Source organism: Elgaria multicarinata, chromosome 7, assembly GCF_023053635.1.
Source record: "Elgaria multicarinata webbii isolate HBS135686 ecotype San Diego chromosome 7, rElgMul1.1.pri, whole genome shotgun sequence".
NCBI classification, from domain to species: Eukaryota; Metazoa; Chordata; class Lepidosauria; order Squamata; family Anguidae; genus Elgaria; species Elgaria multicarinata.
This window is the reverse complement of record NC_086177.1, coordinates 40778622-40794280: the sequence shown is the minus strand read 5'-3', so window position 1 is coordinate 40794280 and position 15659 is coordinate 40778622. Positions and strand designations below refer to the sequence as shown.

Genomic DNA, 15659 nt, shown 5'->3' with positions numbered 1-15659 from the left:
TTTGCTGCCCTTTGCCAATTAAGAAATGTTTCTAGATTCTAGCGCTGGCATATCAAATGGATTTGCTGCCAAAAATCACAAGGACTTTCCCCAAAGGTGCCCATGATGCCATGTGTGTGGCTACAATCTGTGGAACATACTGCATTTTTCTTAGGTACAAAAGTTTGTACCTTGAGGATTCGGAAATGAAATATGCCCCACATGAGAATCAATTGATGGTCCTACTGAGCTTAATGGGATTTACTCTCAAGCAAAGGAGCATAGATTTGGGCTTCAAATATGAAGCCACTAAAAGACAAAAGTAGCCTCACAATAACTCTTTCTAAAGCAGAGGCTGAAATATATTTTGAGATATCTGTGTGAGAGCAAAGTTTGTGGCTAATGATCTGAAACGATGCTGTGAATGCGGTATTGTAAGGAGGAAGTATCTTGCTGGCCCTACCATTAGCAGTGAGGCGACCATGTCAGGCAGCTGATTTGAAGTATCATTAAAGGGATGGAAAATAATCGTTTATTTGATTATTGTTCCTTTTTTGCTGCCAGGGAGGATGAGAAAATTTAGATGTTTCTTACTTTTGAGTAAATACACATAGGTCTGATCTATACTTATCGAGACAGAAGTAAGACCTAGATTTCAAACTTATGCCCATTTTCGTGGGAGTCACTAAATTCAGCAGAAATTAATTCTGGATAAGTTTCATAAAGTATGGCTCCAATATTATTTGGGAAATAGCTTTATTAGCCCAACTAAAAGTCGCAAAATAGTGTGCAAGGTATCGAATTCTCGAGAACTTTTCATCAGGCAAGATGGTAAACCAATCAAAAGTAGGGGGAGAGGTAAAAAAAAGTGGCTGATATTCAAGCTATGTGGTCATCAAACACCTACCCCCACCCCTATTGCTTTTGGAATATGGAGTTTTGGATTATTTTTCTTATGCCCCACCACAGCTACTTTTTGCTTTTCAAGGTGTTGTTGTTTATTCGTTCAGTCGTTTCCGACTCTTCGTGACTTCATGGACCAGCCCACGCCAGAGCTTTCTGTCGGCTGTCGCCACCCCTAGCGCCATAAATACGTTCGTGGTGGGTACTCTGATCATTCCCAGAAAAGATGTTTGGAACTAGCAGGTTGGCAGCGGCTCCGTTGCAGAAAGAGCGCCTTATGTCCGCCAGGGGCGCTGTGTAAGAAGCCATTTGGCGCAAGCCTTCTCGCTGAAGCCTGACGGTGCGAGCGAGGGCCTGGAGGAAGAACGAGGCTGCCCGCGACGGGTCGTTTGGAACGAAAACCCCCGAACGCTCAATGTGGAGCGTTCGAAATGGATTCGCCTTCGCCGCCGCGGCCCAAGCGACTCCGCCTCGCGGAACAGCGAGGGCTGCAGCCTCGTGGTGCTGGTGGCGGCGGCAGCAGCAGCAGCAGCAATGGCGGCCTGCTCTAGTTGGCGGCCTGCTCCTGTTGAAGTGCCCCGGCTGCCGGGCTCTGCACTGCTCCTCCGTGCTTTGCGGCTCCAGGAATCTGCTCAGGAAGTTCCTCTCTAAAAAAAAGTGAGTGGGGCCCCTCCCCTCTCCTCCAAACGGGAAGAGCGGGGCTTGAACCCGCGGTAGGAGCGCTTGTATGAAATGAAAGCGGGCGGCGAATACAGCCAGGGCTGGCAACCGTGTCGTGGATTATTAACATAGACCTGTAACCCCTTGACCATCTCTATATAGCGAAGGTCGTTTCGGAAAGGTCCACGGAACGGCCTTCCCCAAATTCCGGATGTATTGGACTACATCTTCCATGGTTGGTTGGGGCAGTCACAGACCAACACATCTGGAGGGCTCCTGGTTGGAGAAGGCTAACATAGAGGCATGCTTGCTCACATCCATTCAGCTCTCATAAAGCGCCAGCTATGTGCGTTAGGTCCTGTAGACATCATCTGTGGCTTCAGTTTACAAGAAAGTTTATAAATTCCTCCTCTGAATTTTGTCTTTTCTGCTTGTACAGGTTTGCGGCTACTCTTAGACATTTTCTGTTGATGAATATAAGCCGTTTTACACTACGATCCTATGAATGTTTACTTTGGAGTAAGCCCCCCACTGAGTTAAATTGGGATTTACCCCATAGTATGTTCAGGATGCAATAGTATGTTCAGGATACAGTCCTTTGAATATTTATGTAGAAGTAGGCACCAGTGAGTTCAGTTGCACTTTCTCCCAGGTAAATATATTAAACCATTGCAGGCTGCATCTGTTTATGCTGGGTTTATATTGCAAGTCGCTTTGAATAGCCTATAGCCACCTGTCAAGAACCTTTTACCTGTCCATCAGTACTGGGTGGACCCAAATCCTTTAGGAGTAAGGCATTAATCTATATTTTTGCTAAAGTTACTCTGCTGTGATATCTCATTTATAACAAAGACAAAATAAACAATTTAAAGATCATATGATATCTTCCCTTATATACACCAAACCAACCCTTTAAGATCTTCAGGGGAGGCCTTGCTGGTCATTCCACGACTATCAGTGGGCCTTCTTGGTGGTTGTGGTGGACACCCTTTGGAAAACCCTCTCTTGTGATGTTTGAGAGGCAGAAAATGTGAAATGCTTCAGACACCTCCTGAAAATGGACTTGTTCACCCAGGCTTGTAATTAATTGCATTTAATCATATGCTGCTCCATCTTACTGTCCGTTACATTGTTTTGTATTGTTATTATAGATGAAATTGTTTTAATAGTATATTTAAGTGCATTTTTATTATTACTGTAGTTGAAATTGTTTGAATTGTGTATTTAAATATGAGTTTAAATATTTATATGTAAGTACTATTAATAAATAAACAAAATCTGACTCAAACTATTGGGGAAATTGGCCAAATGGAGACAGGAATTCAAGTTCTTGATCTTACAAGCATTTGCTCATTATAGGATCTTGTCAGAACTAAATGCACAAGAATGAGAGGTTTATTTATTTATTACATTTCTATACCACTCAACAGCGGTATGGAAGCTCTCTGAACAGTTCAGAAAGCAAAACGTAAAACCATAAAATAATACTGAGTAAAACAATATAAAACTTTAATTTTTTAAAAAAATAAACCCAAAATATAAACCAGCAGCGGTTTGGAGGACTACAAATCTTAGGAGAATAAAATGTTTTTCACCTGGAACTGAAAAGACTGCAGTGTTGGCTCTAGGAAACCATCTCTGGGGAGGGCATTCCATAACTGGGGCGCCAGTTATGGAAAGAACCTCTGAAAATGATCTTTGGGTAGGTATATAGAAATAAATGATCCTCCAGGTAATCTGGCCTCAAGCTGTTTATGGATGTGTAGGTCAATGCCAGCATTTTGAATTGGGCCAGCAGCCAGTGCAATTTATAATCTACTGGCGTAATATGATTAAATTGGCCAGTGCTTGTTAATAATCTCGCTGCCCTCATTTAGACCATCTGAAGTTTTGGGACAGTTTTCTAAGACCAGCCCCACATATAACACATTGCAGTTATCCAAATGTGAGGTTACCAAAGGGTAGATAACTGTAGCTAGGCTGTAAGATGGATAAGTGTAGATAGATGGTACCTGATATGTTTCTTTTCACAATAATAAATTAGTATTTATGTAGTGTTTTAGCAGAGTATCTCATTCATATAGGCCTGGTTCACAGGTCATGTTTATTTAGCCCAGTGCTAGTGGTGATGCAGGTTGGGCATGTGGAGCTGCCATTTTGACTATGCAACTCCTGATCAGGGCAATGTCTTTTGAACTTGATCATTGTGGGTTATTTGAGGGTTAAACAAACCCTGCTATTAATTGAGAATTATGCAAGGGTTGTTTAAGCCTTGAGTAACCTACAAGGACTGGGTTCTTGCATCATGGTGCAACCTCTGATTGCCCCAGTTGGGGATTGCATATTGAAAACCCATGATGACCCAGTGGTGTCATGTGAACCTGGTCATACATTGGCCTGATTTGCATGACATGTTGGAATCATCATGGGTTATTTAACCCACAATGAGCAGCAGCATGTACCGGGAATCATTTTGCCCTGTTCAAACCTGGCCATTGGGAATTATGTAAGAGTTAGACAACACTCGCATAACTCCTGATGGTTGGGATTAGATGACGGGCAGCAACCTTAACATTGGGTTGCTTATTCAAATGGTACTTGGCATGTGCCACAGTTCCTCATAGGTTAAATAAGCCACAATGAGCCCGGTATGTCGTGTGAACCGGGTCATTATCTCAGTCACCCTTACAACAGTCATGTAAGGTAGGACAGTATTATTACCATGTTGCAGATGCGGCTGATGAGGGGATAGTGGTTTACCTAAAGCTACTTAGTCTTCCAGGTGGAGGTGAGTTCTGAAACTGCAATATCCTTGTTCACTGCCCACCCACCTAGCCATTATATTACATAAGCTCAGGCAGATAGAGGTTTAGAACCTGACTGATCCTAGCAGTCCCATGAGAAATAAAAGTAAATTATAATGTCAAGGTACATAGACAAGCCATATTTGTACAGCTCATGAACATTCATGAATGTAGAACATTATTTCGACTGGCTGAAGCCTTGCTATTTTCCAAGTATGCAGATTAATATAGACACAATTAAGCATGAAAAATAGCTGTAGCCTCTGAGTCATGGTATGTTTCTAAACTGGCCTCTTTCAATCATGAGCAGCACTGTTACTCATTGATTTAGGAAAATTATACAACATCTTCCTCCTAAAATAATGCTTAAGGTGCATTTTTCACAAGTAAAAGATGCACATGTAAAATGTTGGTGTGTTATTGCAACCATTAAATGCATAATATTAATATATGATCCTCTTTTTTTCCCAAAAGGAAGAAGTTTTGGTATGATAGTCCTACACTGGGCTCTCACCTGGTAAGAACAGTCAGACTTTTAAATCTTGTTCTGTCAGCAAAGTGTTGCTGATTTTTAAAAGTTTTCTTTTATAGGCACATTGCACCAGAACACATATGGGCAACCCTGCAGGCCACATGCAGTCCTTGAAGGCCTTCTATGTGGCCTTTCACAACTGTCCATGCTGCCACCGTCCTCACCACCAAATTCCCCACACACTCGCACTGCCACTGTTGTGCTGAGGAGACGACTCCTCGTGTGTCCTGTTCCCCAGCACAGTTAGGTAACTGTTCAGCAGGCTGTTGGGAGTGCAACTTAAACGAGGAAGACAGTGCACAGGGACTTATTCCTATGTACCGCCTTCTCCATTTAAGACATTTGCTTCCCCCATGTGGGGGAAGGCACGTATGGCTCTCAGTGGGCAGGGAGGTTTAAATCAAATCTTACATGGTTAGGGGAAGAGTGTGTGTGAATGGAATGTACGTGTGAACCAGGACATACACAGAGAGACTGTTTCACATGACATGCCAGGCTTATTGGGGGTTGTTTAATTCCAAATGAGCTGTGGTATGTGCTGACTGACATTTTGAATAGACAACCCACACTTGGTGTTTGCCATGTTGTGTGAACTTGACAACTGAGGTTTATTTGAGAGTTAAACAATTCTCGCATAACCCTTGGTTTGTTGCAGGGTTATTTAACCCTCAAATAATCCTCAGCTGGGTTTGCACAAATGTCACCTGGCACATGCTGCAGTTCATCATGGGTTAAACATCCCCCAATGAACCTGGTATGTTGTAGGAACTGGCCCAAAGTCTGGGTTCACACAACATGACAACATGACAAGCCAGAGTATAGGTTGAGCATGGGTGGAGTATGGGTTGTTGTTGAACAGTGAGTTTTTGTGTTGTATGAACCCAACCATGCTAACAAACCATGGGTTTTTAACCATGAAAAACCCACAAAGAGAACCCATGGTTTATGGTTGGGTTATGGCTTGTGGTTTGTTAGGTTAAATAACCTAGGGTGACCATATGAAAAGGAGGACAGAGCTCCTGTATCTTTAACAGTTGTATTGAAAAGGAAATTTCAGTAGGTGTCTTTTGTATATGTGGGGAACCTGGTGGAATTTCCTCTTCATAACAACAGTTAAAGCTGCAGGTGCCCTGCCCTCTTTTAAATCTGGTCACTCTAGTATAGCTCCTGCAGCTTTAACTTTGTGTTGAAGAGGGAATTTCACCAGGTTCTCCATATATACAAATGGCACCTGCTGAAATTCCCTTTTCTATGCAACTGTTTAAGATACAGGAGCCCTGTCCTTTTCATATGGTCACCCCAAATAACCATGTTTTGTTAGCACAGCTGGATTCACACAACACCACAAGCCATGGTTCAGCAACAGTCCACACTCAATCCATACTGTTGCTTGTGTTTGTGAAACAGGTCACACTGCACTTTACATCTGAATTAGAAAGAACTGTCTAATTTACGATATTTTGTATTTTCTGCCGTTTTGTAATTTCATCAGCAGTTGGCCTAGGACAGAGATAAGACCACAAAAAGAGGGAGATAGCACTAGGCGCTGATTATTATTATTATTATTATTAATTTATTTATATAGCACCATCAGTGTACATGGTGCTGTACAGAGTAAAATAAAAATAGCAAAACCCTGCCTCATAGGCTTACATTCTAACAAGATCCACAAGAAATTCTAGAAGGTACACAGAAGGTTTATTGAACTAAATAAGTATTTGATATCCCCATGTATTTCATGCTGTAAAGCTTTTCTTCAAGGGGAAAGACTTATATATAAAAAAGTTAATTGTTACAGAGGAGTCTTAATAGCACATTTCAAATTAGCATCCTGCAAAAGGCCGTACTCAAAATTTATAGGTGTATAACCTTGCCTCCCCAAATCTATAATCCCTGTTTTATTGAGGAAATCCAGGATGGGTGGTGGTGGTGAAGCCAGTATACTTTGAGAATGGTTCTAGCATTGTGTTATATTTGGCCTCCAATGTGGAGGCAAAATCCTTTTATAAACCTTTGGTAACATGTAAAAATTGGGGAGCTTGTGAGATTCATAGAGCTCTGTGCTGAAGCTTTCCTTAACTCTTGTCCCCGTGCTAAGAAATGGGCCCTCTTCAGAAGACACTTTAAACCATGGCTTTAAAAGCCTTATTCGTCGTGGTGTAAGGTGTCTTCTGAACAGGGCCATGCTTTATCTTCTTGATTATTATGCGTCAGGCTGCTATTAGAAGCACGGGGGAATGGGGAGAATAAGAATAAAAGCGGGCAGCCCTACTGGGTCCTAAAGTACATGACCTCTCCTCCTTAAGAAGTTGACTATGTTCGGTGAACAGTATTTTCCCTCTACCATCTTTGTTTTAAAGGTATACAAGCCATCCAACTTGGCAAGTGTATTAAAGCTTCCGCCACCAAAAGCGAAGAAGGAAGACAGTATACGTAAAAGGACCCTGGATAGCCTGTTGTTTAAAGCCGTGAGAGATGTGCTGAGTACCTGTGATGCTGGCCAAGAACTTCATGATCTCAGATTGGAACTGTCTAAGGCAAGTACAAGAGGTTTCAACCCAGCAAAGTCACGAAGGGGACAATCCTATGCATGTTTATTCCCAAAAAAAGTCCTACAACAACCCCAGCCAGCATGGGTGACTGGGGGAAAGCTGGGAGTTGTAGGACTTTGTTGTTGTTTTTGTTTAAACATGCATAGGATATTGCCCTTAGGCTGTTTTTCTGTACTCACTTACTTGGGTGTAAGCCCACTGAATTCAATGAGCATACATATAAGATTGCATTGTTAAGTTGTAAGACAGAAACGTATTAGAACTCTGAAGTCCCTATTCTGCAATCTGTCCTACGGATTTTACTATTGTATGTTGCAGTGTGCCTCTGAGATCCATAATACAGAATTGTGGGTTTATATTGCAGTTCTTAGACCCATTATTGAAGTGTTTTGCACCAAAGCCTCAGAAGTTCAAGGAGGTAAAGGGAGAAATGTGTTTTAAAGAGTTCAAAGAAGTCAGAATTTAGGGTGCAATCCTATGCATGCTTAAACGGAAAAAAAGACTCATGAATGACAGTAATGTGGGTTTTTAGGAAAATGCTGAATTAGAAAAAAAAAACCGGATTTTTTCTCAGTGGCTGGCTGGGGAATGCTGGAAATTGTGGGACTTTTTTCTCTTTAAACATGAATAGGATGGTGCCCATAATTCCTTTTGTAAACTGCCTAGAGAGCTTCGGCTATGGGGCAGTGTATAAATGTAATAAATAAATAAATAACAATAGATAACAGCAATACTCTTCGGTTTCCCTGTTTTGTAACAGCATTATTTTCATTTCCCCCTTCCAATGTCTTGAATTTTTTTTAAAAAAAATCTATCACTGTTCTTAAATTGTTTAAAATGTTTTTAATTTTACTGCAGGTTTAATTCTATTTTGACTTTTGTAAATTTATATTTATATGTTTTAATTGTACATGTTTTAATCTTGTCCCAGTACTGGGAAAAAGGAGGGTTATAAATAATAATAATATTCCATTGTGTCAAATGTGCATTTAAAGCAGGTATTTTGAATTTCTTAGGCATCCCTTACATCAGATTTTTCAACATGCCGTATGTATTGGAGGACTACTGGCAATACAGAACAGGATGATTATATTGACAACGTTCTGCAGAAGAGTGCTTCACGTATAAGGTACTACTATGCTGTATCAAGAGGTGGACAAACATCATTGCCTATAAGCCAAGGGTGCTAAACTGTTTTTTGGTGGGGGGCTGGATTGCCCCCTGCAGGCTGAATGACATCGGGGTGTGTGGTCCTCCCTTGATGTCTCATCAGGGTGTGTGGCCCCACCACTTGATCTCATCCTTGCTTTTTTTCACCATGCTGGAAAGAAGGATGGAATGGTGCCTCCTCCCAGCATGGGATCCTGCATCCCCATTGCAGTCTTGGATCTGAGATGGGAGAGAGCAGTGGGGATGAGGGGCAGTGGGATTCATCTGTGTGGGAAAGAGCAGTTTCTCTCCCCGGTGCAGGCAAGTCCTAACACCCACTGCCACCTGTGATTTCTGATCAGAGATAGATAGCAGTGGGGGTTCGGCTGCTAGAACATGCCAGCAGGGGAATCCCTGCGGCTATTTCCAATCTGACATAGGAGATAGGAGTGGTGGGATATGTCCTCTGACTTGGAGCATAAGCACTGGTCTCTGGAGTAACTCCAGGAGGAAGCATGGTCTGGATTGGGGTGATCCATGGACCTGCGGTTCTGCACCCCTTCTATAAGGCCATATGGGTAACTTCAAAAGGACCAGTGTATGCTAAGAGTATAGATCTGCGTGTTGTAGGGTGGTTGTACCAGTCAATTGACCATTTTTATTATTTCACTTTGGTGAAATATTCCCCAAAGCCCAAATGCCATGGTGTAGGCCTGGAGGCTCCAAAGTAGCACCCATGGCCAATAATGGGCTGGCAGGAACCTCTCTTGGTGCTCCCTGGGCTCCCTGTCCATCCTGATCACTATAACTGCATGCATCTCCAAACCGGAACACGAATCATCGTTGGTGGCAAATGTTCTCAAGTCAAAACGAATGCTGGTGATGCTTGAGCACTGCCTACTTAGTGCCATAGCCTTTAAAAACATAGGCAATTTTCATAGATGCTCTTACTTCAGTTTTTCGGTTTTAATTCCAAATTTTTATCCTATAATCATGTGATTGTGGGCTGACTGACCATGATGTTCCTGGATAAAAGCCAGAGAAATGTTCAGTGAATTGTTCACATTTATAAAATCTCTAATGTATCATTGTAAAGATCATCATAATTCATTATACACTTTAAAAAGTCATTTTCATTGTTTCACAGTAACAATTAGCTAATTTATTTTTGTAATTAATCATGAACTGGTTTGACGTTCATATTAAAGTATCTCTAGTTGATGCTTTCAAAATACTTCACCAATATTTGATTAGAAAATTTACCAAATCTTCTTTAAACAATAAGAAGCCCAGCCTTAGTTTGCTCTGTTGAATACTTAGGATAACATATACTTCTGCACACTCAGCCACATGTATGTACTACTTGTCTTCCTTCAGATAATTACATTCTTGTACAAAATCCACAGACAGACAGATATGCATACAAGTTTATTCGCTCTCATGTAGGTGTGCAAACTCATGCTCACTTATGTACACAGAGATATGCATATAATATTTTGCACACACACATGTAACATATTTCCCTTTTCCTTTATTAGCAAACTATTTGGCTGCTTGGCTGGATAAATACAAAGCAGCTTGTTTCTTAAAATTGGCTGACAGGGTGCCGTGGAAAGGGTCTGGTCACAAACCAAGATTAAAGTGGCCCTACCTCACACTTTGAGAATTGTGGATAATTGTCCACAGTTCTACATAAAGCCAAAACTGAAGTTTTATTTTTACTCAAGAGTAGGCACAATGAGCTTTATTCAAATTGAGACCCTAGCAAGAGAGGTAGGAGATTAATTATTATTTTTATTATTATATTTATTTATATCCCACCTTTTTCCCACTACTGGGACTCAAGGCGGTTTACAAGATTAAAACATGTACAATTAAAATATATAAATATAAATTACAAAAGTTAAAATAGAATTAAACCTACAGTAAAATTAAATATATGTTAATTTTTTAAAAAAACTGTAACAGGTTAAAAGTGGGGATCCAATACATTAACACAGGTCCAGTATAGTTCCAAAAACCTGCTGAAACAAAAACGTTTTTGCCTGCCTCCGAAACTAGCACAAAGGGAGCCAGCCTAGCTCCCTGGGAAGGGAGTTCCAGAGCCTTGGAGCAGCCACCGAGAAGGCCCTCTCCCATGTACCCATCAGGTGTGCCTGGGATGTTGGTGGGACTGAGAGAAAGGCCTCCCCAGAAGATCTCAGAGCATGGGCAAGCTCATATGGGAGAATATGGTCTTTCAGATAACCTGGACCTGAGCCATAGAGGGCTTTATAGGTGATAACCAGCACTTTGAATTGTGCCCGGAAACAGACCGGAAGCCAGTGAAGCTTGTATGCTCCCTATAACCAGCCCCCGTCAATAATCTGGCTGCAGCTCTTTGAACCAGCTGAAGTTTCCGAACAGTCTTCAAAGGCAGCCCCACGTAGAGCATGTTACAGTAATCCAATCGGGATGTAACTAAGGCATGTGTCACCATGGTCAAGTCCGACATCTCAAGGAACAGGCACAGTTGGTGCACTAGCTTTAACTGTCCAAATGCAGTCCTGGCCACCGCGAAAACCTGGGCATCCGGGCTAAGGGCTGAATCCAGTACACCCAAGCTGTGGACCTGTGTCTGCAGGGGGAGTGTAACCCCATCCAGCACAGGCTGAATCCCTGTTCCCTGATCTGCCTTTCAACTGACCAGGAGCACCTCTGTCTTGTCTGGATTAAGCTTCAATTTATTTGCCCCCATCCAATCCAGTACTGCCGACAGACACCGGTTTAGCCATTCTACTGCCCTTTCTATGGGCTTGATCCAGACCGGGAGCCCTGTTTCTCAAATTTCTGTTGCAAAATGGTGATCTATAAACTAAATGGATCACTTAATTTACATGCAGGCATGTGTGTGTGTGTCAACAGGGGGAGAAGGGTGGTGATTTGGATTGGGCTCCTTGCACCTCGTCTAGAATAGAAACGAATGCAAAGTGTAGCTGCTAGCTACTTCTTTAAAGCATTGTCTGTTTGGCCCTTAAATGTTGAAGCTGTCGGTTGCATTTTTAAAAGAGGAGCTCTCTTGTTTCCTCATATTTTCAAACATTTAGCAAATATTTTAGCTGATTTAAATGTTAAATTTATTTATTTATTTTATTACAGACACATTCTGATTACACATCAGGTCCTGGGAAATGTTCCTTCAATAGTGTTTCTTAGAGATAAAGAAGATGCTGCTGTGAGAGAAGTAAGGAAGAGAGTGCATAAATATTATTTGTTAATAGGAGTAGTAAAGTAATTGTACCATGGAGCTGGGAAACTTCTGTAATTCCTCCTATACAACTACCACAAAAAAGCCAGAGAAATCATTTGGGATGCATTCATAACAACCTGTTGAAAGAAATAGTATTTTCACACCATGTGTTAGGCCTTGTATGGAATATACAGAGCAAAATCCAAAATGCTGTCAGCAGTGTTATGCTCATACATTCAGCTCCCTCCTAACTTCCTTATTTATGTAATTACTTAAAAGCATTTTTAGCCCCCTCCTCAGCCAAAAGGTCTCCCAGAGCAGTTTGCATACAACCAATAAAAACAAGACTTACATGCTGCGTTTGGATGAGATATTAGGCAACGGAGGAGTGAAGAGGCAACTGCCCATTCGTTATTTTTGCGGTACTTCCTATACGGCATGTTGCCTCCCCCCCTCCCCCGGTCGCGTGGCTGAAAGTCCCAGCGTCCTTCTGGTGCTCCTCCATCAGTCCTCCCAGCCCTATTCCATCATGCATTGTAAGTTCTGCTGGCTGTACAGAAGCGGCTGGGGTGCTTTCCGTCACTCCTTCTGGAGAACTCTATGACCTTCTGGAATAGTGCACTCGATGGGGGAGATTACATAACGGAGCCTGCCATACATTTTAATCAACGGTTCTCTGGATAAGCAACAGAGCAGCTTGTTGTTTCCCCCCCCAGTTGTTTAAATTGACAAAATAACATACTGTGAGTTGTGTGTCTGTTGTGTGTCCCACCACCACCACAACACAATAATCAACACAGCGGACAGTTCTCTCCCCCCCCCCCCCCGGCTGATTATCATATCATCTGAATCAGGCCACAATCTAAAGAGACACGACATGAGAAGAAAAGGCGATGGGGAGAAAAGAGAAAAAAAGCAAGTACACTTTCAGCTGGTTGATTCCGGTCAAAATGTTATCATTTTTTTAAAAAGAAAAACTCAAGAGTTTAAACTGGGGCCCCATTCAGAAGACACCTTAAACCACAGCTTTAACCATAGTGGTTAAGCAAGAAAGACAGGCTGTGTTCAGAAGCACATTTGGCTCACAAGCTGATGTGTGGACGCTCCTTAGAATGGAATAAATATCACAACGCCTGCAAGAAAATATAAATACGTATATTACTTAGTTATTTCAAAAAACAAAGAGAAATTGGTAGGTCTACAAGAGTATAGAAGTAAATGCAATTTTGCAGCACAGTCCTATGCATGCCTGTTTAGAAGTAAATGCCACTAACCTCAATGGGATTTACACCCAGGTAAGCATGTATAGAATTGCAAACTTATTTATGTTTCTTAGGAGTCTTAGGCCACTCCCCCAAACAAAAAATCTTTTTTAAAAATCCTTGTGGGAAGAACTAAGATTTCTTATTTACCAATGGAATATAGTATTGTGGGAAGCCAAAAATCATCCTACTACTATAGAAGCTATTTTCAAAACATTTGGAATGTATACTTTAATTGTTGATAAAAACAAATATTCTATCGTTGTAGGAGATATGTCATGCTGGAAGGCTGTACGCGCACACGAAGTAACTGGGACAATGGGCAATATCCAATGTGACGCTAATATAAATTACATTGTGTTAGCTTAAATTACCTCTAGCACAACAACAATAGTGCTTGCTAGCACAATGGGTCATGCCATCAGGTGCTATTGGCATTGCACTAGAGATTGTTTACACCAGCATTGTGGTAGTGTCTCACTGGATACTACCCTTAATAACCTATTCAAGTCTGAATGTGAACAGAATTACTTTATTTTTGAACATCTTAAACATGGTGTGTTTTTTTTAATTTTCTTTATTACAGATTGAGAAGTTACTGGCAATTGCTGATTTTGGGCCTGAAAATGAAGAAAATGAATTGGTTCAAAATGATTTCAGGTAGATTATACACTTTAGGCCATGGAGAAATTGTGCATTTTGGGGCATTTTCCTTATTTTTGCGTATTTTCCAAAGGTTTATTTGTGCCACTCCTTATTTGGTGCACTCAGGATTTCCCCCTCCCCTTGGTGTAATTGTGCAGGGTTTTGAAGGTGGATCAGGTGCCTCCCCACTAGGGGAAGCAGTGTATGAAGATTCATCCCGATCCTGCAAACTTCCAAGAGTTTGTTGGAGCCATCTCCTTTTTGGTGCACCTGAGATTTTCCCACCTCAAAGTGTAATTGCACAGGGTGTCCTTGTTAGATTGGGTGCCTCCTGACTAGGAGAGGCTGTGCATGAGGTGTTGCCTGGATCCAACAAAGCCCCAAGGTTTTATAGCCCTCTCCCCCTTTTTGGTCCACTTGGAATTTTCGTTCCTGTGGGGTAATTGTGCCAGGTTGTCTTGTTGGATCAGGTGCCTCCTGATTAGGAGAGGCTATGTGTGAAGTTTTGTCCTGATTCTGCAAAGCCCCAAGGTTTTCTAGCCTCCACCCTCTTTTTGCTGCACTTGGAATTTTCGTTCCTTGGTGAGTAGCTGCAGGGGTTTTTGATGCTGGATCAGGTGCTTCCTAACTGCAAACTTCCAGCACTTTAGAGGTGAAACAGCTTCACTGTTTGAGCAGGAGGGGATTGAGTCAAATTACACACAGTGGCTTATTAGCCCATTTGTGTGGCTGGGGATCGTGGACTATTTCAAAAATAAGTGACTGTGCGTAGTTTGCTAACCCCTCATGGGTTATTGTGACGTCCAAACATGGCCAGAGGCAATGAAAGTGTCCTTTATTGGAAAAACTAGTTTTTAAAAGTGTGCTTTCAAACTACTTTGGGCATACATCCAGACTAATGCAAGTGAAGGGTTGCTCATCCAATGTTTTGTTCCCCATTCCTCCGCCTCAATGCAGCCTCCTGTGCTTCTCAGAAATCTCTCTGTTGAATAGCGGGACCCTCCTAAATGGCATGGGTGGCAGTGGAAGAGGAAATGGCAAAGTCAGACAAGGGCAAAAACATCAGATATGTCAGAGCTGTAGATTTTACTTATTTTCTGCCTTTGTTGCAGTGAACGAAGATCCACCATGGCTGACACAACTTTGGACTCATCACACTCTGGCATCCACACTAATCTGTTTGGAATTGATCATGAAACTTTAAATCAGCAAATAATTGAATACAAAAACTTGAAAAAGGTCAAGGAAATTGAAGGGATTGGACTGTCAGAGCAACAACAGCAACAGTTGGCTGAGATACAAAAGCAAAAGAAATTGAGATGGAAGAAATCCAAGAAACCCTCTGATGATGATATTACACCTCAGAAATATCTAATGGACAAATACTATGAAGATTTTTCAGACAGTGAATTTGCATCCTCACAGGAAAATGAACCACAATATGATCCAGAAGAAATAGAAAATGAACTGGAAGTAGATAATAGAACCACAAAGCTTAAATAAACCTGTAAAACTGTGTTTCAGTTCAGACATTATATTCTAAGTCGAGCAAACAGTGGGCTGTATTGTACAGTCATGAGCGTACCCCATCCCACTTTCCTTCACATATATGGATTTCTTTCTCCTTTTCTTGCTTGCACAATCATAGTTTGCTAGGACATTCAACTAAGGGCTAAACAGGAATGATCTGGAAACCCACTTCAAAGCATAGTTTGAAGATAGCTCATTTTGCCTTGGGACATCATGGCAAACTATAGTTATGCCAACCAGAAAAGGGAGGAAGAAATCCATGAGGGGAACCTATGGCATGTTCCTGGTCCTCTATAATATGACTTGGAAGATAGGGAATATAGCAGAACATTTGCGTTTCCTGAGACAATTCTTTTTTTAATTGTTAAACTACAAAAGTGATTAGATGGTTACCCTTGAGCTTTATTAACAGTT

General features: G+C 41.6%; 1 protein-coding gene across 1 annotated transcript; it reads left to right on the top strand.

Moving 5' to 3' along the window:
- The first annotated feature begins 1244 nt into the window (after positions 1-1244).
- RBFA (ribosome binding factor A) lies at positions 1245-15233 on the top strand. Its single transcript, XM_063130463.1, has 7 exons — positions 1245-1539; positions 4821-4863; positions 7239-7415; positions 8447-8559; positions 11718-11802; positions 13657-13730; positions 14828-15233. Exons 1-7 carry the CDS (start codon positions 1298-1300, stop codon positions 15216-15218), a joined length of 1125 nt encoding a protein of 374 aa, XP_062986533.1. The 5' UTR covers positions 1245-1297; the 3' UTR covers positions 15219-15233.
- Positions 15234-15659: the final 426 nt, after the last annotated feature.

Coding starts and splice junctions, on each gene's coding strand:
- RBFA (XM_063130463.1), top strand. CDS start 1,298: ATGTGGAGCGTTCGAAATGGATTCGCCTTCGCCGCCGCGGCCCAAGCG. Junction 7,416..8,446: donor TCAGATTGGAACTGTCTAAG/GCAAGTACAAGA, acceptor TGAATTTCTTAG/GCATCCCTTACATCAGATTT. Junction 8,560..11,717: donor AAGAGTGCTTCACGTATAAG/GTACTACTATGC, acceptor ATTTTATTACAG/ACACATTCTGATTACACATC.